The sequence below is a fragment of the Thunnus maccoyii genome, chromosome 3 (genome assembly GCF_910596095.1).
Source record: "Thunnus maccoyii chromosome 3, fThuMac1.1, whole genome shotgun sequence".
Taxonomy (NCBI): domain Eukaryota; kingdom Metazoa; phylum Chordata; class Actinopteri; order Scombriformes; family Scombridae; genus Thunnus; species Thunnus maccoyii.
This window is the reverse complement of record NC_056535.1, coordinates 25,290,480-25,314,911: the sequence shown is the minus strand read 5'-3', so window position 1 is coordinate 25,314,911 and position 24,432 is coordinate 25,290,480. Positions and strand designations below refer to the sequence as shown.

The window sequence follows — 24,432 nt, the reverse complement described above, 5'->3', positions numbered from 1 at the left end:
TTAATGTACCATGAAACACAATAGAGAATAATACGTTTTTTTTAATTTTAGAATATTTAACTTACACTGACACAAAAAATAAACACCTCCACACTAACTGTATTTGATTTATTTACACGTAGCCCCCTCCCACCCTCGCCCACAAACACCCCCGCCCCCAGCAGTTACAAGTGCACATGTACACACATACACACACTCCCACAGAACTGAAAGGAACACACTACGGCTTTACCATAAGACCAGGTACAGTATCAAGGAAGAGTAATGAAGGATTCTCAATGAAAAACATTTTCATATTAGTGAATTTGATACAGGTGTGTCTTTGTGTGTATGCTGTATATATCATTTATATCTACATCCATTACAGTTTTCAAGCATCCATACAAAATGTTTCCCACAACTCCAGTGAATTAAAAACAAACCTGGACAGTGACAAAGTTCCTCTGGATGGAGGGACTGGTTATTAAATTAAAGATTGTATTTCCAAAGGCCATAAAGCACTAAAGGTTGTCTGAATGCCTTCTTAAGACTCATTTTGGGGATTGGTGATGTTTATAATTAACACACTGAATAGAACCACAGTTGGTGGCTGTGAAGAGGGAGTAAAAGCAGATGCTGCCTTTTCATACAACTTTAATCAAAATCGCGGAGGCATTTCTGATACTTTGGCACTTCTGATGCTTCTTGTTTTACCACATTGAAATAGTAATTTTATCTCTTTGCTAAAACGTTTTATAAGATTTGGCTTCGTCTAATTCACTGGAGCACGCATTTGCACACTATCATTTATGTAGTTAACTGAAATATACTTTGGTAATCAGTTTATCTGTAGATAAAATTTGACACAATAAGAGGACCTTGTCAACAAATCTACCATAAAAAATAGAATCTTGTACTATAATAATATTCATCTTGGATACACTGATTGGCCAGTCCTAAGGAAAAGAGGAAAAAAAAAATCATACTACTAGAAATAAAAGTGTCTTAACTGATAAAAACAAAAATACTTTTATACCACAAACACCCAATATATTATCAATACACCTTGTTCAGGGTAATTGCATGCATGCACTGAGTTACACAACATAACTGGGACGGGGCTCTGCTTGCACCGCGTCTGCGACGGCCACTTTGACATTTTCTCATCTGATTCCCAGAGAGATCAACTGTGAGATTTAAGTGCAGCTGTTGTATTTCCTCCCAACATCAGGCGCGTCTGTCTGATGCATCTGCGAGGATACTGAAGTGTACGATCTTATCTCAGCTACAGACTGTGTGCCCTCTCTTCTGCCGTAATCTGGGATTTTCTTGTATTTTCTCTGACGGTGTCTTAACAGGACAGCCTCCTCAACCCGGTAACAGATGTGTTTCAGAGCCCTTAATATCCATTTAAGGATGGAGACTGAGTAATGATCACCGGCAAGTTTGTCTCATGCTACAGTTGTGCAGGCGAAGGTTCTGATCTAAATCTCTGATCAGTTGTGTTGAGGGGAGGGGAGGGAGGGACGTGCTGGTTTCTAAGTTGACCATCTTGTGTCGTTCCAAGCAGAGCCGGTACCAGAATTGGAAGCGCAAGTTTTATATTCTTTGATCATTTTTCAGAATTATACTGCAATCACATTTAAAATACAGAGCTGGGGTGGATTTTGTGGCTGGGATGGGGGGAGGCCAGGGATTTTGGGCAGGTAGGGGGGGGGGGGGGGGGGGGGGTGAGGGTTTCTGGGAAGGCTCACCTCACAGATTGAGTGACAAGCACTATAAATATAACAGTTACTAATATTCTTTTTAAGAAGTTTGGCAAGAGAAAGGAAAGAACGTGATGCATGCTAAAATGTCCAAGTAAAATGCTCGAATGAATCGATGTAAACAAAATCAGCAGGTAGGTCTCGGGATTATTGCAGTTTAAAACTGCAGCAAAATGATGGGAATTAATCATATTTTATAGTCTGAGCTGTCAGACCTCCACAGCTGGCTGTAATACACTCGTGTGCCACCAGAGATCACTGTGGGATAGAGTCTGTACAGAGCAGGCTGGCTCTAGTTGGACCCCCCCAATTCATGCAGACTGATCCTGTCACAGAGTGCCCCCTCAGTGTAAAGTGCTTTGCTGTCTCAGTCACATTTGGGATGAACACTTTAGATCTTTATGGTCCGTAAGACCTGGTGACAAACATTCAGATGAAATAAGTGATTGCTGACACCTCCAGTGGTTTATATAAATTAAATAACTGTGACAAAATGAAAAAAATATCAACATGAGAACAATATTGCACATAATCATACAAAACTCTAAGACTTTGTCCACAGTGATAGAACAGTGTACAACAAAAGACAACAATAGCAGGTTACAGTGTCTCTGACTTCAGTGATATATATTTACAAAGGTGAAATGACCATTCCTAAGGCCCATCCATTCGCAAACTCAAAATCCCCAATTACGTTACATAAGACTACATGAGCAAGATTGAAATATAACAAGTAACAATATAGTGAACTCATACTTTTTCTTATTTTTTGCAAAAGACTTGTTTTCAAGGTCTAGCCATGTTGCCGAACGTACAGCAAAACACTCCTGAGTTCTCAAAATCTGTAACTCAATGAGAACGTTTGACAGCCTTTTTTTTTTTCTCTCAGTCTGCACCTTGAACATATAAGTCATCACTATAGAAACCACTAAAACAAATATTGCCACATAGTACCATGCAAACAGCAATTATAAAACATTTATAATTCAATAAATAAATTCATTTCCAATAAACCTCTCCAATAAACATCAGATATCTTTTTTTTTTTTCTGTTGAATAAATTTAAAAGGCTCAGTTGATGCAGGCAATGTTGTGGAGACGATTCCAAAATAGCCACGTTCTTCCAAACACTGATGTGAGCGTAACAACAACACCTTCGTCAGAGTTAAGTGTGACAAGCTTTTTAAAAGAAAATCATGACTTGGCACCCTAAATCTTTGAAAACTAGGAGCGGCTGCTTCTTGACTATCACAGGTGTCAAAGGTTAGGAGTGTTAAAAATTTTGCAAACAGCAATCTTTAGCAGATAAATATTCATATTCAAACATTTTTGCCAGTTTCTTTAAGTAAACTATGTAAATTAATAATATGTTAGTTTAAAATTGGTTCACTTTAATTATGGGATTAAAAATGGTAATAATCAAGAGAGCTTTTTTTTTTTTAAAAAGAGAATAAAAGGGTGGAGGATTTGCCCTCAGTTGTAATATTGCATCAAGGTATTCAGTATAGTTTTCTAATAAAACAGAAAGCTAACCCTGTCCAGAGATCACAGGCCAAATGTCAACACGTACAGCTTTGTCTTGTTAGACAACCACCACCACTGATATGTATGTCTTTACCCTTTTTCACTTGATCTTTAATGTTGCTTTAGTCTTCTCTATTTACAGTACAAATAAATCTATTGATACTAGCAGCATTCACAACATATGGTCCGACATTCAAGCAACACTAAAAACATTTAATACTGTTTTTAAATAGTTCTAGAAACTAATTTGTTTTGCTTCCCTATATTGTATATACTGTGTGTATATATACGTATTTATTTATATTCATATTTCTACTATAAGTGCAAATGACCAAAAACAGTTTCTTTAAGAAAAGAAACAGAAATAATCAAAGTGACAGCTGTCCTTGGTCAGAGTGAGATGATTCTGGATTCATAAGACTCACGAAATCTACATATACAAAATATATGTGTAAAAAAATAAATTAACATGATCACATGAGTCCGGATTTCAACTATTGCACATTCCTTCCAAGATGCACTTTTAAACCTAAATATGATTTGCTCACAAGTCATTCAGTCAGGGACATGTGTGGCTCAAATCTTAACCAATCTAAGAGGATATAAAAGCTCACTGGAGAGTCTACTGCATAGAGTTCAGCCTTGTGGACAAAGTGAGTTTCCCAGCTACAGAAGCCATTGTCCTCTCTATTTATTTTAGACTAGACCCCATAAACAATCAATCGATAGATGTTCAAAATCTCCCTTCAGCGAGAACTGAATGTTTGTAGTTTTACAGAGATCTGAACATATACTCTCTAATCATCTACAGGGCGACTTTCCAACAACAGTTTCATGTGGACACCTAGGTTTTCTTATTTTAGCCCACTTTGTTCTCTCTGATTTAATCAATAGAATTTTGTTTACTATTTCTCTGTGAAAAATACTTTGATATGGCACATTTAAAGTATCGAAATTTGGCAAAACAGCAATATATTCTTGAGTGACAATCAAAATGATATACAACTATTTCATCAATATGTGTAACTTCTGTCTATAAACATAAATACATATTTGTTCTCTAGATGAAAAAATAACATTTAGTATTTTTTTATTTTTATTTTAATGAACTTGATGAATTCATCAAAATTTTCACTTGTTGCACAGTGGCGGACAGTGCAGATGCAGTGCTTGTCGAGGTTACAATGACAGTTACCATAGTGACAGGAGCCTATGCCATCCAATAAATAAATAAATAAATAAATAAACTTTTAAAAACAGCGTTTTTGAGCTGTCCCTCCGATCGAAGGACCGTTTTCTCTCCACTAGAAGCTTTTTAGTATGTCACAAAAATACTACACTCATACTGAACAACGCGTCAGAGCTTGTACATTATTTACAGTGATCCACACGAGGGTCGAGGGGTGCTGGCAATGATAATCTCCCCTGGGGTGGTGGTTGGGGGGTGGGGGGTGGGAGAGGGGGGGTTGTACTGTCTTCCCACTCTGCTCTCACACCAGCCTTCTGCTAGGAAACGCTCTATTCACAGTTTAATTACGTGTCAATCTCTACAAACTAAGCTAGCCTTGTTGTTGTTGTTATTTTTTTTTGGCACTAACAGTGGCCTCAGGGATAAACAGCCACTAAGAAATGAGTTGAAAGGAGGATGGGTTAGAAAGACAGTGATGGCGGATAACAGAACAAGTGGAGTCGTGCTGAGGAGTGATCAGGTTAAAGATAACACTGCAGGTCTGATCCACGTGCCTTTTCAGTCTTCTTCGAATGTCAATGTGAGTTTCACAGTTCGTACTTGACTACATCATCCTGCTTCCAGCTGGTGCTCCTGGCCGTGGGTAGCAGTGTCTTTTTCCTTGAAAGATAATTCACATCAAAGACGACAGGCTGGAATGCTGTGGGAGGTGTCCATTCACCACGAAGGGAACTAAACAGACAATCCTACACTGAGCTCATTTCAGCTGGCTCTCGTTCTTTCCAAGCAGAAGCCGCTTCTATGCCACACTTGTATTTGGAAAACAACAAAAAAATAAAGGAATCTGCAGAGATTAAAGCAAAGACAGACACATACATGCATATGCGCTCACACCTCAGCTAACGACCCAACGCCCACCACCACCTCCTCCTGACCGAGTGACTCAATGCGAGTAGATTACAGACTAGCAAAGAAAGAACAACGTCTCTTTAAGAACAAATCTAGATAGCATCTAAATTAGTCTAGAGCCTACGATGGTTAAAGTAGGTTATTGTACTAGAATGAGAGGTTTAGTAGCTAAGCATGTGATGCTGCTCATCGGTCTGCTGGGGATGGAGCTGAGGGAGAGGTGCTGAAGCTGAGCCGGGCATGAGAAGATTACCTTACAGAAATAAACGGTAAGGGCGACATGATGATGAAGCAGCGTTGATGAGAGGGTGGGAGCACAGGAGACACAGGAACGGGGCTGAGGGAGGGGTGGAGGGGTGGTAGTGGGTAGGGGGAGGGGGCTGCTCTTTCAGGAGTAGATGGTGATAACCTCACGGCCGCCTCCACGGACCAGGAGGACCCGGTTGAGACCCTCAGTGAGAACCTCAAGGAACTCCATGTCTGGGAGAGAAGAGTTAAAGAAACTGGAGAAAGCAAATGTAATGCAGAACTTAGAGCAGCTGTAATCAATAGTTTAAAATTTACAACCGATCACATTACTACTTGTATGTGACAGGTGTTGCTCATAGTGATGAACTCACGGAGAATTATCACCCGACTCTGCAGTTCCCCGCAGTTCTACAGAGTGTTTTAGTGTCTTTCAGCTCCTTGTTTTGGTTCCACAACCTGCAACTTTGTTATGGTTAACTTTCACCGCTCAAACAGCAGTGTTTTTGGCCACAGCTGGCAGCTGTTTAGAGCAAAATAAGCTATAAAAACTCACTGTACACTACCTGCCCAGCACCAAACAACAAACAGACAAAATTAGTGACTAGCTGATGAACATAGTAGAATATTTAGCAGCTAAAGAGGCAGATATTTCCCTTAAGAATTGGTGGAGAGCAAAAAAGATAGAATAGACTTATATTTCTCAGGTGTAAGAAAGAGCCTGTCAGACACGAAGAAAACTCCAAATGAATACTAATAGTAGCTCGGTATCTGCTGGATGTGTAAATAGGCAACTGTTTAGTAATGAGTTTATCAACTTCAAAAGTGATAATATTTCCACTGCTCCAAAGTGGCCAAAAAAACTCCAAAAAAATCAGTTACTTCAGGCTTAAGACACTTTTTTGCTTTTACCTGGAGAAGCACTAAACACGAATTATCTTTATAAATGCAATAAATTAAAGCAGGAACCTCTCTTTATTTCAGTCCACATTGCATGTTATCCAGCTGACCTCATAATCCTTCTTAAGGAGACAAGCTCTTGTTCTCTTTCTCTTCTTGTTATTCTGCTGTAGTATAGTAGTAGTATTTGTTTGCCTGATAGTATTTCTGAATGGTAATTTAGTTCCCATGTTGTCTAGAATCACACTAAATGTTAGTATTACTATTAAACTGCATTTACGAGTATTTTTTTTGCAACTAAATTAAAGCTGAATTCATTTATTTCTTTGCCACTTGGGGGCAGCGAACAAGCTGTAAAAACACTGACATAGTATCACCTTATAAAGTCATTATGAAGAACATGTTACCTAACAATTGCATATTTCTACATCCAGCAGACATGGAGCAACAATAGCATTCATTTGGAGACGTGTTTCTGGCCACCTGACCAATGTCAGTCCAATATTCACTCTCTTGTTAGCTCTGTTTTTGCTCTCCACCAACTCCTGAGATAAATATCCATCTATTTAACTTCTAAATGCTTCATAAGGTTCACTCACAAGTAGGTAATTTTGTGTTGGGCAGGTAGTCAACAATCTGCTTATTAAAACTTTCTTGCTGAAAACAACTGATGCAGCAGCTGGAAACAAAGTTAATGAGAGCAGAGAGACTGAATCAAAACAGTAAAGTTGCAGAGTTAAATAGTTCATTAGTTAAAAGACGCTGAATCATTTCATAGAGCTGTTGGGAAATTCATTGTGTGGTAATTCACAACGAGCATTTCTTTTCATATTACACATAGTCAATTGAGCCAATGATAATATAGAAATATGAATTATAGAAGGTTTAAATTGCTATAAATACCATGTGTACAAATGAACTGCAATTGCAACTACTGCAACTTCTGACTAGAATTTTAAAAAGTTTTGTAAGAGTAATTAAAAAAAACTAAAACATTATTTGCAAATGTTATTTGAAAGGTTGGCCATCTTCCTGGTATGTTATTGTCTGCTTATAAATCCTAATTACTTCTTTGCCTCTGTTGCCATCTTGCACATATTTTCTGATAGCAAATCACTATTTTGTATTCCTGACACCAAGTCAATTAACTTACCATTTATTGCCTTAACACAAAATCCAAGTTTATTCCTAGAGTAAGAAAGAGCCTGGAGGCTTGAACTGAATTTGTATCTGTAAAGCGCCACTAAAGTTTGACTGTTTTTCACACCACCTGAATGTCAATTTACAAACTGTTCATTATATAAATACTTGCGTAGGTCAATATATAAATACTAAAGTATCCTTCATTTGAAATTTTAATTCTTAAGTGTAAAAATGGTCTAATTGTCTTATATACTGTATAGATCTTATACTAAAGATATTAAAGGTATTACATTTTTTAGGCACCACAGTTCTGGAGGTTTCCAGAACTGTAACGTTGTAATACTTAAATCCTGGGACACAAACAATAGTCAGAATCAGTCAATCTCAACAGTGTCGTAACTTATTACTGTTGTTTTGGAAGGAAGACACCTCTGTCTCTAACATATTAGTGACTCTGTTCAGTAAAGTGAAGGATACAGTTCTCGTCACCTGTCCGGTTCTTGGGTGCCCCGGGCATGTTGAGGAGGACTAGCTTAGCCTCTGAGGACTTTTTGAGGATAACTTCATTCAGCCGGAGTGCTGTGTGCATACGTCGCACATTGGACTGGTTCCTGAGTAGACACATACCAACAGAACAGGAGATTAAACTCATTCACAAAGATTAAGGCATAGATATGTGACATTTGTATGTTACAAAGCCTTTTCTGATACTGAGAGCTGGTAGGTGACGGATGCTCATTCACACATCTTTTTCTCATTGTCCTCATCTGCTCGTGTTGGAAACTTGATCAATATGAGATGTGAATGGACTGAATGAGGTTTACAAGGACTTCAGTACTTACAGGTTCTCCCACTCACTGCAGCATGGCAAGAAAGAAACACATTAGATGATTATCAGAACTAAACTATGAATGTTTTTTTTTAAATATTCCAAGTTATGCTAAAAAAAAAAAAAGAAGAAAAAAAGACAAATCCTTTTACAGCATTCTGGCAGACTTCTTTGGTAGTATATTGTAGAGAAAAAAGAGATTGTGGAGACTGGATTCTCTTTTTGTCAGGAACAAGAAGGTAATTCACCTTTACAAGAGGCAAAGGTTCAATGAGCATTTCAAATCACTTACGGCTTCATGTTGAAGATGTCTTTGATGCCCTCTGGTGTGGCTGCGCCGGGCGGCTTGGCTGGCTCGCCGTCACACTTCTCAGTCCAGGTCATCTGGACCTGCTCCCCGGGGCTCTGAGCCCCCTCTGTGGGAGTCAACGGGGTGGCTGGGGTTGCGGGGCTGGCTGGGGTGGTGTTGTCATGGATGAGCTGGACCTGGGCAGGGGGGGACACAGGGGAAGAGGCCGACTTTGACTATGAGACGAGAGGAAAAGAAGACAGACGCGATACAAGGCCAGGTGGAGTTACATGTAAATTACATGGAAGGTTGAAAGAGTCACGGTGGAAATGTAGGAATGCAGGTAAAGTCACAGAGAGCCACAGTGTTTGAGGGAGAGAGGGGAAAAAGAAATGTGTGATTAGGGAGCCTTATGTTCTTTACATTACCTGCTTTCTTTGCCAGTAACATGAATCTATAATATAAATTACCTTAACATTAACATGCTGTTAGAGCAAAAGATACCATCAGTTCAACAGAAAACTAAAACTGTGAATTTATACCTTGAAACTATGCCCACACCAAATCATTTTAGCCCGGGCTGAAAGTTTGTTTGTACATTAGAGGAATAGTTTGACATTTTCAGAAAATACACTTATTTACTCTCATGTTTGTATAGTAAATACTGTGTGTAGCAAAGGCCAGGTGGCAATTAGCAGTTAGCTACATCAGGGAAACAGCTAGCCTAGCTCAGTCCAAACGCAACCAACAGTCTCCAGGAAGTTGCACCCGGCCAATAAATAGTCCATAACTTTTCCTTTTTTATACTTTATACTGAACAATTGAGATATAACATGCTGATTAGGGAGCTTAAGAGGTGCTGGAAGGCCAAATTTGTTACCTTTGGACAGAACCAGTCTAGCTGTTTACCTGTTTCTAGTCTATGTGCTAAGCTAAGCTAACTGGGTTTAACTTCATATTTAGTGAAAGGACATGAAAGTGGTATCGATCTTCTTAACTAACGCTAACTCAATTCAAACTAAATTCCTTTGATAGAGAATTGCAGTATTTCTATTTTCTATTTTTTCATTACTACTTATATTTTTAGTTGTCCTTTACTTTGTATTGTTATCCATATTTATCATGTGGATTCTTTATTTTAACATTTTATAACTTAAGAACATCTAATCACAGTTTCTCTGGATGATTAGGTTTATCTCACTGCTTATTCTGGCACTTTATTCCTTCTTGTGCAATCTGTGTTTAATCACCTAAATGTGAGCATACAAAGACACTTTACACCTCAAACTGAGGTCAGCTGTGTTCTCTACCTCTTCCTCTGGTTTCTCCTCCTTGCTGGCTGCTGGCGGGTCCTCGGTCACACTGAGCTGGGTGGTCACAGCAGCCGGGTTCTTACGACGGATGGAGCCGCGGGACGAATCAGTGATGCTCTGGATCTGTGAAGATACAGATGAAGGAAACAGAGGAAAGAAGTGATATGAGTGGAGATTTTTTTAAAGATACAGAGACTTTTTGCTGAATGTTTACGAAAAGCAAAGCAGGTCAGGAAAGTGTTTTTACAAGACATTTATTTACTGTCTATCGCCTCAATGACTCACAAAAAAAATAAAGTAAAAGTGAAGATAATTCCATTGCACTTATTAAATGTATTGACCCGGAGGACCAGGCAATCTTAGAGTTCAACAGAGAATTGGGGGAGGTAATAACAGTATAACACTAAGATCAATATGTTTTATTTTCTCCATCTGTCAAAACACCATCATGCTGTCATGCACAAAAGCAAAGCAGTTGCTATTGTGGCTGTAGTTAGCCCTGATAGAGAGGGTAAATATGGTGTCTCACTGCTCTGATTTAACCGTAAATATGCTTTTGTCCAGAGGGGCTTACGTGTCATGTTAAGTCAAGTCAAGTCAAATCAAGCCAAGCCACGCCGAGTCGGCCCTTCAAATCATGTCAAGTTTATGTGTGCATCTTTGAGTGCGTTTCTAAACAAGAGTTTCAGAGAAACTTTGACACAAACAAACTTTCTTACCTCTCTCTCGCGCTCAGTCTTGGTCAGGTTGATCTGTTTAAGCATCTGCGACCGTTGTTCCATCACCAGGGTCTTCTCGTAAGTGTAGGCTGAGATGTCACTGTCATGCTATAATCAAAGAAATGGACGGTTAATTCTTTAGTAACGTTTTATTTGTTTTGCATGTTTTCCCACATTTTTCCTAAATATAGTCATTGTCCTTCATGTGTACCCTGTGGCTGCTGACATGTCTGTTGACCTGAGGACAATCGAGACCACAATGTGCCTTCCCTGAATACACATGAAGTCACCAGCTGCTTGTTTTCTCCTGACAGGAAGGAGTTTCAGTTTGCTGAAGTTCATGCTGCCTCCCTCACCTATCAGTAGGCTTCAATAGTTCAGTGACCGTGGTAGTCGTGCTTCCTCATTGCCTCCTCACCTGTGAACAATGCTAGTTGTGTTCACCGGAGCACCTGGCCACACTAGAGGCAATGCTGGGTTCTTTAATCTAGGTCCACTGAGATTAAAATACTTATATATGTCTTTTTATACTGAATTTGGTTTTTTCCCTCATATGGTGATAGTTTGGTCTCTTAGTCTTGAGCAGACTCACCATTTCTACAACTTCCACCATCGCATCAATACGGAGATGATAGAGGAATGTGGTCAGGTCCTTTTTCATTTGGATGCTGTTGTCGTCCATCTGGGCCACAGTGAAGATGCGCATCTTGCACTTCCTCCAAACCTGTGGAGCAAAAACACCATTGCTGACATACTGTATGTTGATTGTTCAATTGTTTTCCAACTACAGTATGTTGGTTTCCATACTGGTTGCCAGGCCATTGGCATCAGCAAATCTTGTCTTGGGGAAAATGCTTGTCTACCTGTTCAGAACTATGAAAACACGCTGCAAAATTCTACTAAAGAAATTAGTTCTGAGCTGACAATCAGAGTATTAAAACTGCAAACTGAATGTACAGTAAATTTTATATGACGTAGGGCATGATGGGACATGACAAACACTGTATCACAGAGTATGAATACTGAATGAAATACTCTGCTTTGAATGATAGTTTGTGTCTGATATGTTTTTTTTTTCCCGCAAAAACAATTAAATTATCTCATTAAAAACATGAAATGAAAAAAAATGAAAAATCCAGAATCTACAAATGGGCATTTTTTCCCATTTCATTTAAACAGTCTAACTACTAAACACAAGATGTGTCCTACTTCACTGAAAATTCAATTTTCAATGTACATGGGCAATGACTGTTTTTGGCTCCAAACTAGTTGTGATGTCATATATTGAGCTCATACAGGTACACACCTTAAACTCAGATTCAGGGTGAGCACAGAAAAACTTTCCACTTTCAGCAGTTGAAGGTGAAAAGAGCCTTCTAGTGAGGTAAAAATACGCAAAACCCATTTTTTAGTGGAGGGGGACTTTTACAACTTGTAATGTCGACCTGTTTCGTCATTTTTTTTTGTACCTTGTGCTGGCGGAGAAGGAATGGGAGCAGCATCAGCATGCCTCCATCATGGACAATCCACCACACGTCAATGTGACCCTCAGTGAAGCGCTCGCCATTGGACGGGAAGGCCGCGATGTTCTTCGGGACAAGCAGAGCCAGGTGAGCAGCAGTAGTTTCTCGGACCAACTCTGCAGGGAGACAGATGCAGAGAGAGGCAGAGGTGTGATTGCAGGATTTATTCCCATTTTAAGGTGTTAGTTCTGAATGCTTATTGGCTGTGGTTGACCTCAATGGGAAGTTATGACACTGAGTAGCAATGACATACAGGTACATTATATTTCTCTGTGTATGATCTGCATAAATAATTCTGTTGTTCATCAGCAAGTTATCTTCTGTTTGAACAAATTCCTCTTTTTCTTTCATGTTGTACTGGGGAGATTGTCTTTCACTTTCCCCTCAACAGAGAGGTTAAATAGCAGGATGAGCTACTCAAACACTGGAGCTGGTGGGGATTTTTTCTTGCTGAGATGCTTCAGCAGCACAGACGATGGACATCAAAAGAGCTTGAAACCTGCAGTTTTAGGTTGAAGTGAAGAGTCTTTAAGCACCACTACACCAGTCTACCCAAAAAATATGCCTGCAGCAGAGCTACCACTTTTGGATTTCAGCCTTTGTGGACGGTGTTATCCCGGAAACCCACCGATGAAGTTCCTCCAGGTCTGGTGCTCGTCTCCTTGCTTCCAGTTGCGTGGCCAGGAGACCAGCACAGCGTTATGTTTCAGGCCTCCGAGCCCACTGGCCTGGAGCAGGTGGGAGGTGGCATCACGTAGGTTCGAGGACACAGTCACTTGACAGAAGCCCTTTACCTTCTCAGTCTCCATCAATTTACGCAGTGCCTAAAAGGTATGAAAGAGAGAATAACTGTTACCGTGGTGCAGAGAACGAGTGAAAGTTAGCACAGTGCTAACCTCGGGCTTGCACATTTTTTTTGTCTGTGAAACGGAGCAATATATGAAAGATGAAAGCTTAATAAATCATCCAGTAATGTCTAAACTGTTGGTGTATTCTGGTTTAAAGGGCTTCTGCACTTTTGGCTCTGATGTGAATTGAACATGTCTAGAAAGATCACACAGAAATCGTCTTGGATTTACAGGGTTTTAAACAGCATAACTGGACTCCATGTATATGTTGAGAGATAAATACTGAAGATACAAACATGAGTTTTGTTGAAATGCATGTTTATGTGACATGAACTTTGATGGATATCAGTCAACTGGCTGCAGAGGACATCTGACTTTTAATTTTAGTGACTGCAGGCAAATAAAGAAACAAAGTTTCAGTGGACTCTCATAATGATACATTTCATCAAAGCTTTGAATATATTTGAGTGAGCAGTGATAAATTAACATTTAATTTGGTGACAATTATGAAGTGTTAATTAAACTTTGTTATTAACTTTTGAATGAGTGATGGTCTTTTGCCAGTAAAATAACGGATTTTTCTGCACAGTTTAGTGACTGCTCTTGTTTTTAAAATTTTAAAGATCCCATCCAGACATGTTTTAAGATGTATATAAAATACTTATATATAATGTGTGTCTAATATGGTTTTTCAACAAAAAAAGTTCAGTTGTATCATTCAAATCCTTAAAATGACATCTACTCCTTCTCCCTCATTAAAAAATTCCAAAATCTGTTAATGCAAATATATTTAATTTCAAAACTTTAACTGCTGGACACAAGATGTCTCCTACTTCACTGGAAGTCCATTCTCAGTGTTTGTGGACTGGATGCTTCAGGTTTCCACATCAGACTTGTGCAAGTTGAACATTTACCCACAAATGACTCAAAACTAGCTGTTATGTCACAAATCTTTCTCATAAGTACACGCCTTAATCTTAGATTTTCAGTGAGCACAGAGAAACGTTCCTCCTTCAGGAGACAAGTGTGAAAAACAGCCTTCTACGATCAAACTGCATATACATCATTCGGCACAGTGAAGCTCAAACATCCAACTGAAGGAACAAGAAGAAAAACATTTTTGAGTGGAGCGGGACATTAAGACTGTAGCTGATAGTCGAAGCTCCCTACCTGCTCTGCACGCTGGGCCTGGTCACTGTTCTCCAGGTAGGTGCCCTCTAGAGCTGTTCCAACAATGGTTAAACCTTTGCCCGCCTTCAGCTGGTTGGTCAGAGAAAACAGACGAGGCTGCTCCACATTTTGCTCGCCATCTGTACTAACCAGCACCAGCAACTGGGGCCTGAAGAGAGGGGAGAGAAAGTGAAAAACAGGGCAGAAAAAAGTAGAGGGAGAAAAATAAGGTAGAGAAGGGCAGGAAGAACGATGTAAAATAAAGGCGTGAAAAAAGAAATGGCCAAGTGAGCCGAGTAAAAGTACTAGTTGGGAAAGAGAGATAGACAAAAACAGCATGAAAGGTTGTTAATATGAAGTGACAAACATTACTTGTCTCAAACTGCTGTGATGAGGAGAATCACTTCAACTGAGAGAATGGCTTAACATGTACAGACATGTTGTTAATGTCTATGTTAATTAGAACGACCATAAAACAACACAGAGTGTGACTTTGTGTGCAATACCTCCAGTTCTTGGTGTGCGGGGGACCTTCCTCCAGCCGCATGAGAGCGTAACGTGCAGCACTCAGAGACAGACCTCGTATCCCGTCACCCCATTCTTTCTCCGCACTGTGACACAGACAAGCGCAGATCAATACTTGTCATTCAAAACATGAACAATACTTTTGCAGCACTGAAATAAATCTACTTTCAGACACCAGTTTGACATGATGTGATGTGATTAAAGATTAGGCATCACTGGTAAATGTCAATTTAACATAATGTCATTCACCACAGGCAATCACATCACTGCAATACTCAATGTGCATGGTTCTGTACTACTCCATTATAGGGAATATATCATGTGTAATGTGGTATTGACATGTTTTCTACACTTTAAAGAGGTTTGCCCGGAAATCAACGCACTGACATGACAGGAAATGACAAGAGCCCCAACAAACAAAAACCTAAAACAAAAAATGTCTACTTAAATACCTAAACACCAACTCATGGTGTGGACTTGGAAACTTTTACAATACACATGCACATAAAGATACACACGCCAGCCAGCCAAAGCCGAAAGGCAGCCAGCGAATCCAATCTCTCCTGGGGTTGCGCTCCACTCACCCTGCAAACTCAATATACTTGTAGATAGAGCCGGCAATCACCATGGCGACGATGGCATAGTACCAGGAGCAGAGGAACATGAGAGTGAGACACAAGCTCATCCCCAGGAAGGACAGAGTCCTATAGAGATAGAAAGAGAGACACAGAGAGGTAAAGACCAGGAGAACACAGTTAAAAATTAAAATTTGTTTTAAAAAAGATTAAATTTTTCTTAATAGCTGATGTTCTGACCAGTGGTAGAACTTGAAGCGGGGTCTCCAGTTGGGAGTCCTCAGCAGTGTCTGCAGGGCGCAGGCCAGGTTCACAAACATGTAGCACATCAGGAAGAACCTGCAAGAAACACACAAACACAGAAACTGCATTTGGATCAAAGTTCTTCTTATATCCTGCAACTGCAACAAGTGAATATAATCAAATGGTTTCACTAAATGCAGTTCAAGGAGAAGATTGTCTTAATATCTGTCACATTCACTGGTATTTATATATATTACAAAAGCAGAGAGCTGGGCTGCCCTTTTGTGTGATGAGCTAAATCCTGAGCCCATAAAATTTGGCATTTGCATCGTTTAAGGAATAGCAGGGGAATGGCTGCTCTGAAATCTCCCACTGCTGGTTCTTAACAAATGGCAATAAAATAAAGAGTTTCAGTTCTCACATGGAAAGGATGGGAGCCACTGCATCCAGTGAGGCAATGAGGATGCCGGTCTCGCAGATAAAAGCTGTCAGCAGGAGGGACCACGTGGGTTCTCCATTGGCCTTTCCATGGCCAAAGATCTGCAGGGACCACACACAAAACATGTTATTACCACCGATATTTGAGAGTTTTCTGTGTATTTGTCTCAGTATGTAAAGTCAAGAGAGGAATTCATTTAATTTCAAAATAATATAACATAATTGTTACATTATGACAGTGGAATGTAAATAAGACTGACCCGAAGGGCAGGCACAATGCCGTCCTTGGCGATGGCCTGCAGGAGGCGAGGAGCTCCTGTCAGACTCTGAAGGCCTGCCCCGCAGGTGGAGAAGAAGGAGCCAATCACAATCACCCACGGTGACGGCCAAGCCAACGTGCCAATCACCAAGTTCCCGTGGACTCCTTCCCCGAACCTAAAGGAGGTCGGCAGAGTGACTGGATGAAATCACATGAATCTTAATCTTATTTAGTTCATTGTTAATAACAAGTGTGATTTGAAAGAAAAATCTGTTATTTTCAGGTTTGTTTGTCTCTGCAACCAAACCCAAAATTGACTTACTTGTCTCTGAGGACCACACCCTCGATGCAGGCACCAAACAGAACCACACTGGACATGTCTTAGCAGTTGTGGATCAGGAAAGTAAAGGTATTTCATAGATGGTGGACATGTTTTTCAAATGTTGGATATTTGATATTTGATTACCTAAATTTTCTGAGATCTGGTTACTGATTGATCATAAATATAACCCATTCCTATAGAAGATGCACACAAGATGAGCGGAGAAACACCATCAATCAATTTAGTTTAGGATAATATCTGAGATCAATGACATTGTAACTAATTTCCTTCTGCTTTATTAACTTGTGATTGCACAGGCAGCCCAATGATGCAATTAGAAGCCCTAATCAAATTTGGTTAGACCCCCAAGCTGATTACTCTGAGACACATGGAAGACAGTCATGAAGGTGGCTTCTGCGGTAGATGCCTGTAATCACATCGGCACATCGTTGAAGCACATGTGTAGCAGCAAAATAATCTTTCAGCTGATCACTTAGGATATAAAAAATCTATAAAAAAATAAAAAATATAACACTTTCCAACAAAGCAAATCCTAAAAGGAAGAAGAATGCAAGGGGAAAGGTTTGACAAGAAAATGCAGTTTCCCAACATTAGCACATTTTTTATGTTAAGTTTTCTTTTGTCTGCTGTAACCATGCTAGCATTGTTTACAATTGTTCAGTAATTTTACAGCAGGAGAAAACAACATCATATTTAATAAAATTGGAACATGTTGGAAGGCTCAGAAGCCAAGTCACCATGACTTTGGGAAAAGAGATTAATCTACAGCTCCCATGAATGATAAAGGCATATTTTGAACCAATCAGAAAAACAATGCATTGCCCCTCATCAAATCAGACTGCTATTGTAGCAGTTATGGCCTTTCACAGTTTAAAACATTGACCTTTAATTATGGTGCTCCCTGCAGGACAATCAGTGTGTTTTTATTACAGCAGAGCAAAGCAACACAGTGCATCATTGCTTCAAGTCCTGTGGTGTCTGTCATATCATCACTGAGCTTAAAAAAAACATTTGAGTGAATTTCTGGATGAAAGTGACAAAGCTAACAAGGTCATAATTAGGATTAAAATAAACAAAACAAAAACGATCCCGAGGAGTTGATATATAAAATTTGTAGACCTGACCTTCCACTTGGGGCTTTTAAAACCCCTACATTGCTCCAAATTATTCATCCCAATAAGTTTAATCAAAAATAAGGCCATAATTGGCTCAAAAATTATTCTTAATGTTTAGTTGCAGTGACCCTTTTTATCCTGCAGGGGGCAGTGATTAGAGGATACAGACAGTGGAGGTGGTGGTGATGGCTGCAATGGTTCCAATGGGGATAGACTTCTGGGCATCACGCAGGTCTCCAGAGCGGTTGGAACCAGCCATGATCCCTGAACAGATAGTCGACGTAGATAAAGAGAGAAGCAAACATGATCAAGGTCAGAGATTTACACACATACAACCACATGTCATGTAATAAATCCCAGTAAGCATAGGCCAAAAAAAACAAAGGTTTTCACCTGTCACAGAGGGGAAGTAGATGCCGACCAGCAACGTGAAAAAGCTGGTGATGTCAGCCAACACGTAGCGGTTTGCGTTGGTCAGAGTGTCGTCCTGTTCTTCCACAGACTCCATTCTCATCCTGGCTATCAGATCCCCCTTCTCATAGTAGGTCCCAAACAGGTTCTCTGGATTAGGGAAGAATAGAGTACGGAGAATGATTCAAGTAGGCAGAAGCAGATTTTTAAAAAAAGGGCATGAACGTGCTCTCATTCCAGATTACTGACCAGTTTATGTATTTTTTAGACAATGATTTAACCAGATTTAATCCCTCTTTGTACCATTGCTACCCGGTTATCAATCTCATCTTTTTTACAAGGATACTTGGATACTCTTACATAATATGTTACAGCATTTTATAGGGATTTTGACATTATATGCTGAGCTAAGATGTTAACTCAGAGTTTACAGCTCCATAAGGCCTAAGCTTAGGTGTTGGAAGGGGAGGGTGAGGGGGAGCGGTATTCAGTTGGTTGCAATCTGCAACCTCACGGCTAGATGCCACTAAATCCTACACACTGGTCCTTTACCTCAAATTTAAAGTGTAAATCCTTAACACAGGGCTTATACTGTTAGTCCTGTAATTAATTCTAGAGTGAATCAAGGTGAAGCGAGCAACAGGCTCTCTGTAGCCTAAGGTTTTGGTTATAGCCCAGGGCTGAGAAATGCAAGTGCTTTTCCTGGAATTCAAAAAATCACCAGGAAAAGATGTTTATCTTGCTGCATCCAGCTGTGTGTGACATGTAAGCGGAGTATGCAACAGTGATGATGATAGCATGGTCAGAAGAAGAGACCAGAAGTTTTTTCCAGCCGAAAATAAAGTGAAAACAGCCCCTCTTTAGATGTAAGACTGCATGATAAACTATTAAGGCAACTGTTGTGAAATGACTGTAATAAAGTGAAACATTTGACATACAGCTTCTTTGTGTGGCGTAATGCATATTTCTATATCTACTTTCTATATACGAGATATAAAAACATATTCTAATGCAATTTATCACAATTCTATTTTTGTATTTCTATAATGTAAATGGTTACTTACAGTTTTAGAATTTCATTGTCCACTGTTATAATCTTTCTCCATTTTACAACTTATATATCTCTACTACAGAAAATAGCTGTTTCAAGACAGATTATTCATTTGCATTGATACACATAATCAACTGTGTATTATTAACAGAAAATTCTTCCTTTGAGAGGAGATGCTAACAACATCACCAATAAATCTTCAGTGACTCAGCAAAATAGAAAAACACAAGACAGAACGGTGTAAATATTTGTGTACTGTACATGGATATGTGTGTGTGTGTGTATGCTTAAATGTGTACATGCATTCATGTGCTCACTGTATGAAAACAACATTGGCATTCATTTGCATGCAGATTGCATCAGGATGAACCAACCTGCCAGGATCCCACTGGTGACCCCTGGGATGCCCTGGATCTGAGTCACATTGTTGGCAGTAAAGTACTTGTCGCAGGTAGCGTTGAGGAAAGGTGAATCACAGAACATATTCCACAGCTGGGTGGTGACTGTCCCATTAGCTGTCTCAATGGTCTTGGCACACACATCAAACGTCTTCCACACTAAAGTGCGGTTCCCCAAAACGCACACACTGGAGAAAAGAAAAGCACAAAATGTCAGTCATAGGAAACAAAACATTTCAGATAACTCTTGTTGTGGCTGGTGTGTGTGTATATGTGTGTATGTTTGGGATGTGTGTTTTGCGTTTACTTGAGTCCTTTAGTAGAAATAGTAAGATTCAAAATTTAAAATCATAAAATGTCCCATTCTGCCCATGATTTCATTTTATTCTATTTAATTTGATACATGTGGTCACCTACAATACAACAGCTCAACAGATGTAAAATTAAAATGTGACTGAACTGAACTAGTAAACAACAAATAAACGCTGAATGCCATTTGTTTTAAATTTCAAACTTTAGCCTTGAACAACAATAACTCCTCAGGAAGCATTGATTTAGTGATTTTTGCTGATCAAAACACATCTAGATGCCTCAGTACCTTTGTTTGAAAAGTCATAAAACTAATATTTCAGCAGAATTTTAATTAAGGTTACAATTGCATGTTGAAATACAACAACTGAAATAACAGTCAGATGCAACATCAACATCTAAAAAACTTTTTCAACCAACTTTAGCTCAGTTTTACCCTACAAATCTAGAAGTCTTTTGATCTGCCAACCAATTTGATGCTTAACTGGTCAGTATAGGTACTGTAGTATTATTGTCGTATGGGGGACAAAATCTGAACAGGGACAGCAGTTTATATAGTATTTCTATTAAAAACAAATGCTTAACAAATTCATTCATTTCCAAGCTTTCAAATCAGTGCAGTTGGCTTTCAACTGTACGTACGTGATGTTATAAACCTAGCATATATTCTGTCACTGCTTACGGGAAATCGGGAGCATCGACGGCAGTCTTGATGACCCCGGCGTAGACAGCCAGGATAGAGAGAATGACGCAGGCCAGAAACACCAGGGCCAGTTTGTTGACATATTTCACGCCGACAAACACCACTGTGGCCATGGAGATCAGCAGGATGGTCCCGTACACGCGCATGTTGTTCAACAGGGCAGCCTCCGCCTCAGCTCCTTCCAGGCCCTCCAGGGGAAAGATGGCCGCTTTGGGCACTATGTAGATCTGAAGTAGAGAGGTTATGTTATTTATTTATTTTTTCTACCTTTACAGCTGTTATGTAAGTGTTACTCTTCCACTTTCCCTCCTCACTTTTCCCCAGCCTGTCTGGGGATTTAAACTGGCAGATTTCAGGTCACAACCCTGCTTCTCCAGCTCATTGTTTACTTTTTAACTTAATAAATTTCACCCACGGTAAAAAAGGGGTGGAAATACAATAAAAGAGAGGTGAGAAAGGCAGCAAGAGATGAGGTGAACGAGGAGGACAACTCTGTGAAGTGTGAAAACATGTGATGCTCACATTAACGGTCCTCTACTGGAGCTTGCAGCAGCACACATAATATGGCTGCTATTTTAACTCAGCTTAATTAAAGAACTCAAGCATGGTATTAATATTCTAAATGAACTGCCATTATTACACTTTTACTACGGGTCAATCTTAGAATAGTCTCATCATATATAAAACGGTAAACCCCTAATTAGCCCATCAGTATCTGTCATCAGCTTTAGATGATTCATGGCGAGGCTGTTACATAATCATGGGAATTTCTCTCTCTTTTTAAATAATCATTTGATTTGTGTCGAAACAGTTTAATCACCATAACAAGAAGGGAAATTGAGAAGAACAAGCAGGGAGTCATGGCTCAGTTTGGTCCATTTTAGCTGGAGAAACTGATCTGATGCTAAGAACAGCATATCACTAGGCAAACAAATCTCCTGCTTCACTGTGAACTGTTCATGCTTCCTAAAATAGCAGCATCAGTTTGTGTTCTTGGCTTGGGTGGAAGGATGAAACATATTCAAATCAGCCCTCTCAAGATCCGCTCCTTACAATTCTGCAGGGATTGTTATTTTACAATGGAAACTAAGCCAGCTTTGACCCAGAAGACAGAATTAACCTCCAGGCATGATCAAACTCTGCATATCCATTAGAGGCAGTAGGAGAATAGCAGAAGACAAAAAAAAAACAACAACACACACTCTGGTATGTTGATAACAGTGGACCAAAGTGATGAGAGCTGTTTCAAGGTAAAGTCTTGTTACTCCGCCAGTGTCTTGATCTCTCGCTAATGCAGTATTTGCATAATTACCCAATACTCCATGCAGCATGAGGGACTGCAGTGGAAGAAATGTGGAATAAAAAGGCAGAGGAGGAGGAGGAGGAGGAGGAGGAGGATAGGAGGAATGATGATCAAGATGAAAGATCCCTGCATTTCATCAACCGATCAGAATTCACGTTGAAGAGCATAGCTTGAGAAAAAATTGCTTCAAAGCACAGTGAGGAGAAAAATAAACTGGGAAGGAGAGGAACTCTGTTCTCACAAAGGTATGCACCACATAGTTTCATTTTTGTTCAGAGCACAGGATTTTTTTTTTCACAATTTGCAATTCACTGAAGTGTCCGCAGCCAGGAAGTTGCACAGCATTTTGCCTGTCAAAGCTTAAAGGGATATCAAAAACTCTTCTTGGATTATATTGGATTTTGATATTAACCTATAAGGCAAAAAAGAACACATGTTTTTAAAATTTATGAACATAGAGTGTGCAGCGAGTTTTTGTGTTTTCTTTTTGGACAGGTCTAGCCTGGTTTCAGACCTCTGAACTGCTGCCCACACCTTTGATTTTATTGTAGCAACTCAAATTAGCTCACCAGAGCTATAAAAACAACAACATTGAAATTCCCACAAAAATGGCAAATAGAAAGAATAACATCTATGCAGCTCTACAGGTTGCTACAAGTCAATTTACAGAAATAACAACTCTTTAAAAAATTAACATATTTGTTCGATAGACGTTAAAAAGTTAACCGTTCCAAACTTCTGTTAGTGCAGCATCTATGTTAACTGATAAAGACATCAACAGACAACAGCTAACATGAGTACAGATTAATAATGGGGTGCAGACAAAAGGGTAATTATTTCTGATTATCGAGCTGAATCCCTCCTGAAAAAGAGACTTTAATATCAATGTTAAACAAAATAAATTAAAAGAGAGAAAGAGAGAAAGGTGAACTATAATGCACAGAGCCATATTCTTAGCCAACAACATGGACTGGTCGTTGAATGCCTCTCTGCAGCTGGGTTGGTTTGGCTCCTTGCCTCATATCATTGAACCATTTCCAATATTGGCACCAGTTTTTCCTCAGAGCAACATGGTACCAAATCTTTTATGTATTCCCAGCATAATTTAATCTATGGGGTCATATTCACTTGTGTAATTCTGTACTTGTTGGACAGCGCTTTCTTTTGACAGTACACAGTGTTATCACCATGACAAAAGTGTCAAAACATGATGTCACAGAGTTAAATGCAGAGAGTGTAAAGCTGTGATTTGAGTGGTCACCCTCCACTAAACTGGCAATGGTATCCCATCATTTTCCCCTTAGCTCATTGTGGTCTTGCAAGAGTCTGGAAAGATAGTCTTAAGACATACAGGAAGGCCCTCTGTAATGCAAGAGCCGCCTATTATACATCATTTATAGAGGAAAATAAAAAACAATCCTTGGTTCCTTTTCAGCATTTTGGCCAGGCTGACAAAGGTCATAACTATTGATCCATGTATTCCTATAGGTCTCAGTAGTAACAACTTCATGAGCTTCTTTAATGATAAAATTCTAACTATTAAAGGCAAAATTCATCACCTACTGCACTCAACAGGCACCGATTTATCCCCATACACAGAAACCTTAGATACAGCTGTAAAACCTGACATATATTGTTTTTCTCTAATCGACTTTCCTGAACTAACCTTAAGAATTTCTTCATCTAAACCATCAACCTGTCTCTTAGACCCCATCCCAACTACGCTGCTTAATGAAGTCTTACCCATAGTTACTAGATATGATCAACCTGTCTTTAGTAACAGGCTATGTACCACAGTCCTTTAAAGTGGCTGTAATTAAACCTCTTCTTAAAAAGCCTACTCTTGATTCAGGCATTTTAGCCAATATAGACCTATATCTAATCTTCCCTTTCTCTCCAAGACCCTTGAGAAAGCAGTCACCAATCAGTTGTGTGACTTTCTACATAACAATAGTTTATTTGAGGATTTTCATTTGTCAGGATTTAGAGCACATCATAGCACGGAGACAGCACTGGTGAAAGTTACAAATGACCTCCTAATTGCATCAGACAAAGGACTTCTCTCTGAACTTGTCTTGTTAGGTCTTAGTGCTGCATTTGACACCATTGGCTATCACATCCTATTACAGAGACTGGAACATTTAATTGGCATTGAAGGAACTGCATTAAGCAGGTTTAAGTCCTATTTATCAGACTGACATGGAGTTGTGTGCTTGGACCAATACTATTTACTATATATATGCTTCCTCTAGGTAATATTATTAGGATTGCATTGCTATGCAGATGATACCCAATTATATTTATCAATGAAACCAGATGAAACCAATCAGTTAACTAAACTCCAAGCATGCCTTAAGGACATAAAGACCTGGATAACCTGAAATATTCTGCTACTAAACTCAGGCAAAACTG

At 39.4% G+C, this 24,432-nt stretch overlaps 1 protein-coding gene across 5 annotated transcripts in view; it reads right to left on the bottom strand.

Annotated features, from left to right (window-relative positions):
* Positions 1-156: 156 nt before the first annotated feature.
* slc12a5a (solute carrier family 12 member 5a) overlaps positions 157-24,432 on the bottom strand; it is a 180,498-nt gene continuing 156,222 nt past the window's right edge. For 4 of the 5 annotated variants that reach the window (XM_042407043.1, XM_042407045.1, XM_042407046.1 and 1 more), the window contains 20 exons: positions 20,697-20,944; positions 19,682-19,893; positions 18,239-18,406; positions 18,011-18,109; positions 16,710-16,767; positions 16,389-16,563; positions 16,112-16,230; positions 15,688-15,786; positions 15,457-15,576; positions 14,854-14,958; positions 14,348-14,516; positions 12,958-13,153; positions 12,276-12,445; positions 11,399-11,530; positions 10,807-10,914; positions 10,085-10,210; positions 8,778-8,971; positions 8,499-8,513; positions 8,134-8,267; positions 157-5,847 (listed from right to left, as the gene is read on the bottom strand). In XM_042407043.1, the coding sequence (XP_042262977.1) occupies positions 5,756-5,847; positions 8,134-8,267; positions 8,499-8,513; positions 8,778-8,971; positions 10,085-10,210; positions 10,807-10,914; positions 11,399-11,530; positions 12,276-12,445; positions 12,958-13,153; positions 14,348-14,516; positions 14,854-14,958; positions 15,457-15,576; positions 15,688-15,786; positions 16,112-16,230; positions 16,389-16,563; positions 16,710-16,767; positions 18,011-18,109; positions 18,239-18,406; positions 19,682-19,893; positions 20,697-20,944 (2,739 nt within the window). In that variant the 3' untranslated portion in view covers positions 157-5,755. The remainder of the gene's footprint in view (positions 5,848-8,133; positions 8,268-8,498; positions 8,514-8,777; positions 8,972-10,084; positions 10,211-10,806; positions 10,915-11,398; positions 11,531-12,275; positions 12,446-12,957; positions 13,154-14,347; positions 14,517-14,853; positions 14,959-15,456; positions 15,577-15,687; positions 15,787-16,111; positions 16,231-16,388; positions 16,564-16,709; positions 16,768-18,010; positions 18,110-18,238; positions 18,407-19,681; positions 19,894-20,696; positions 20,945-24,432) is intronic. The other variant, XM_042407044.1, reaches the window with a different exon arrangement.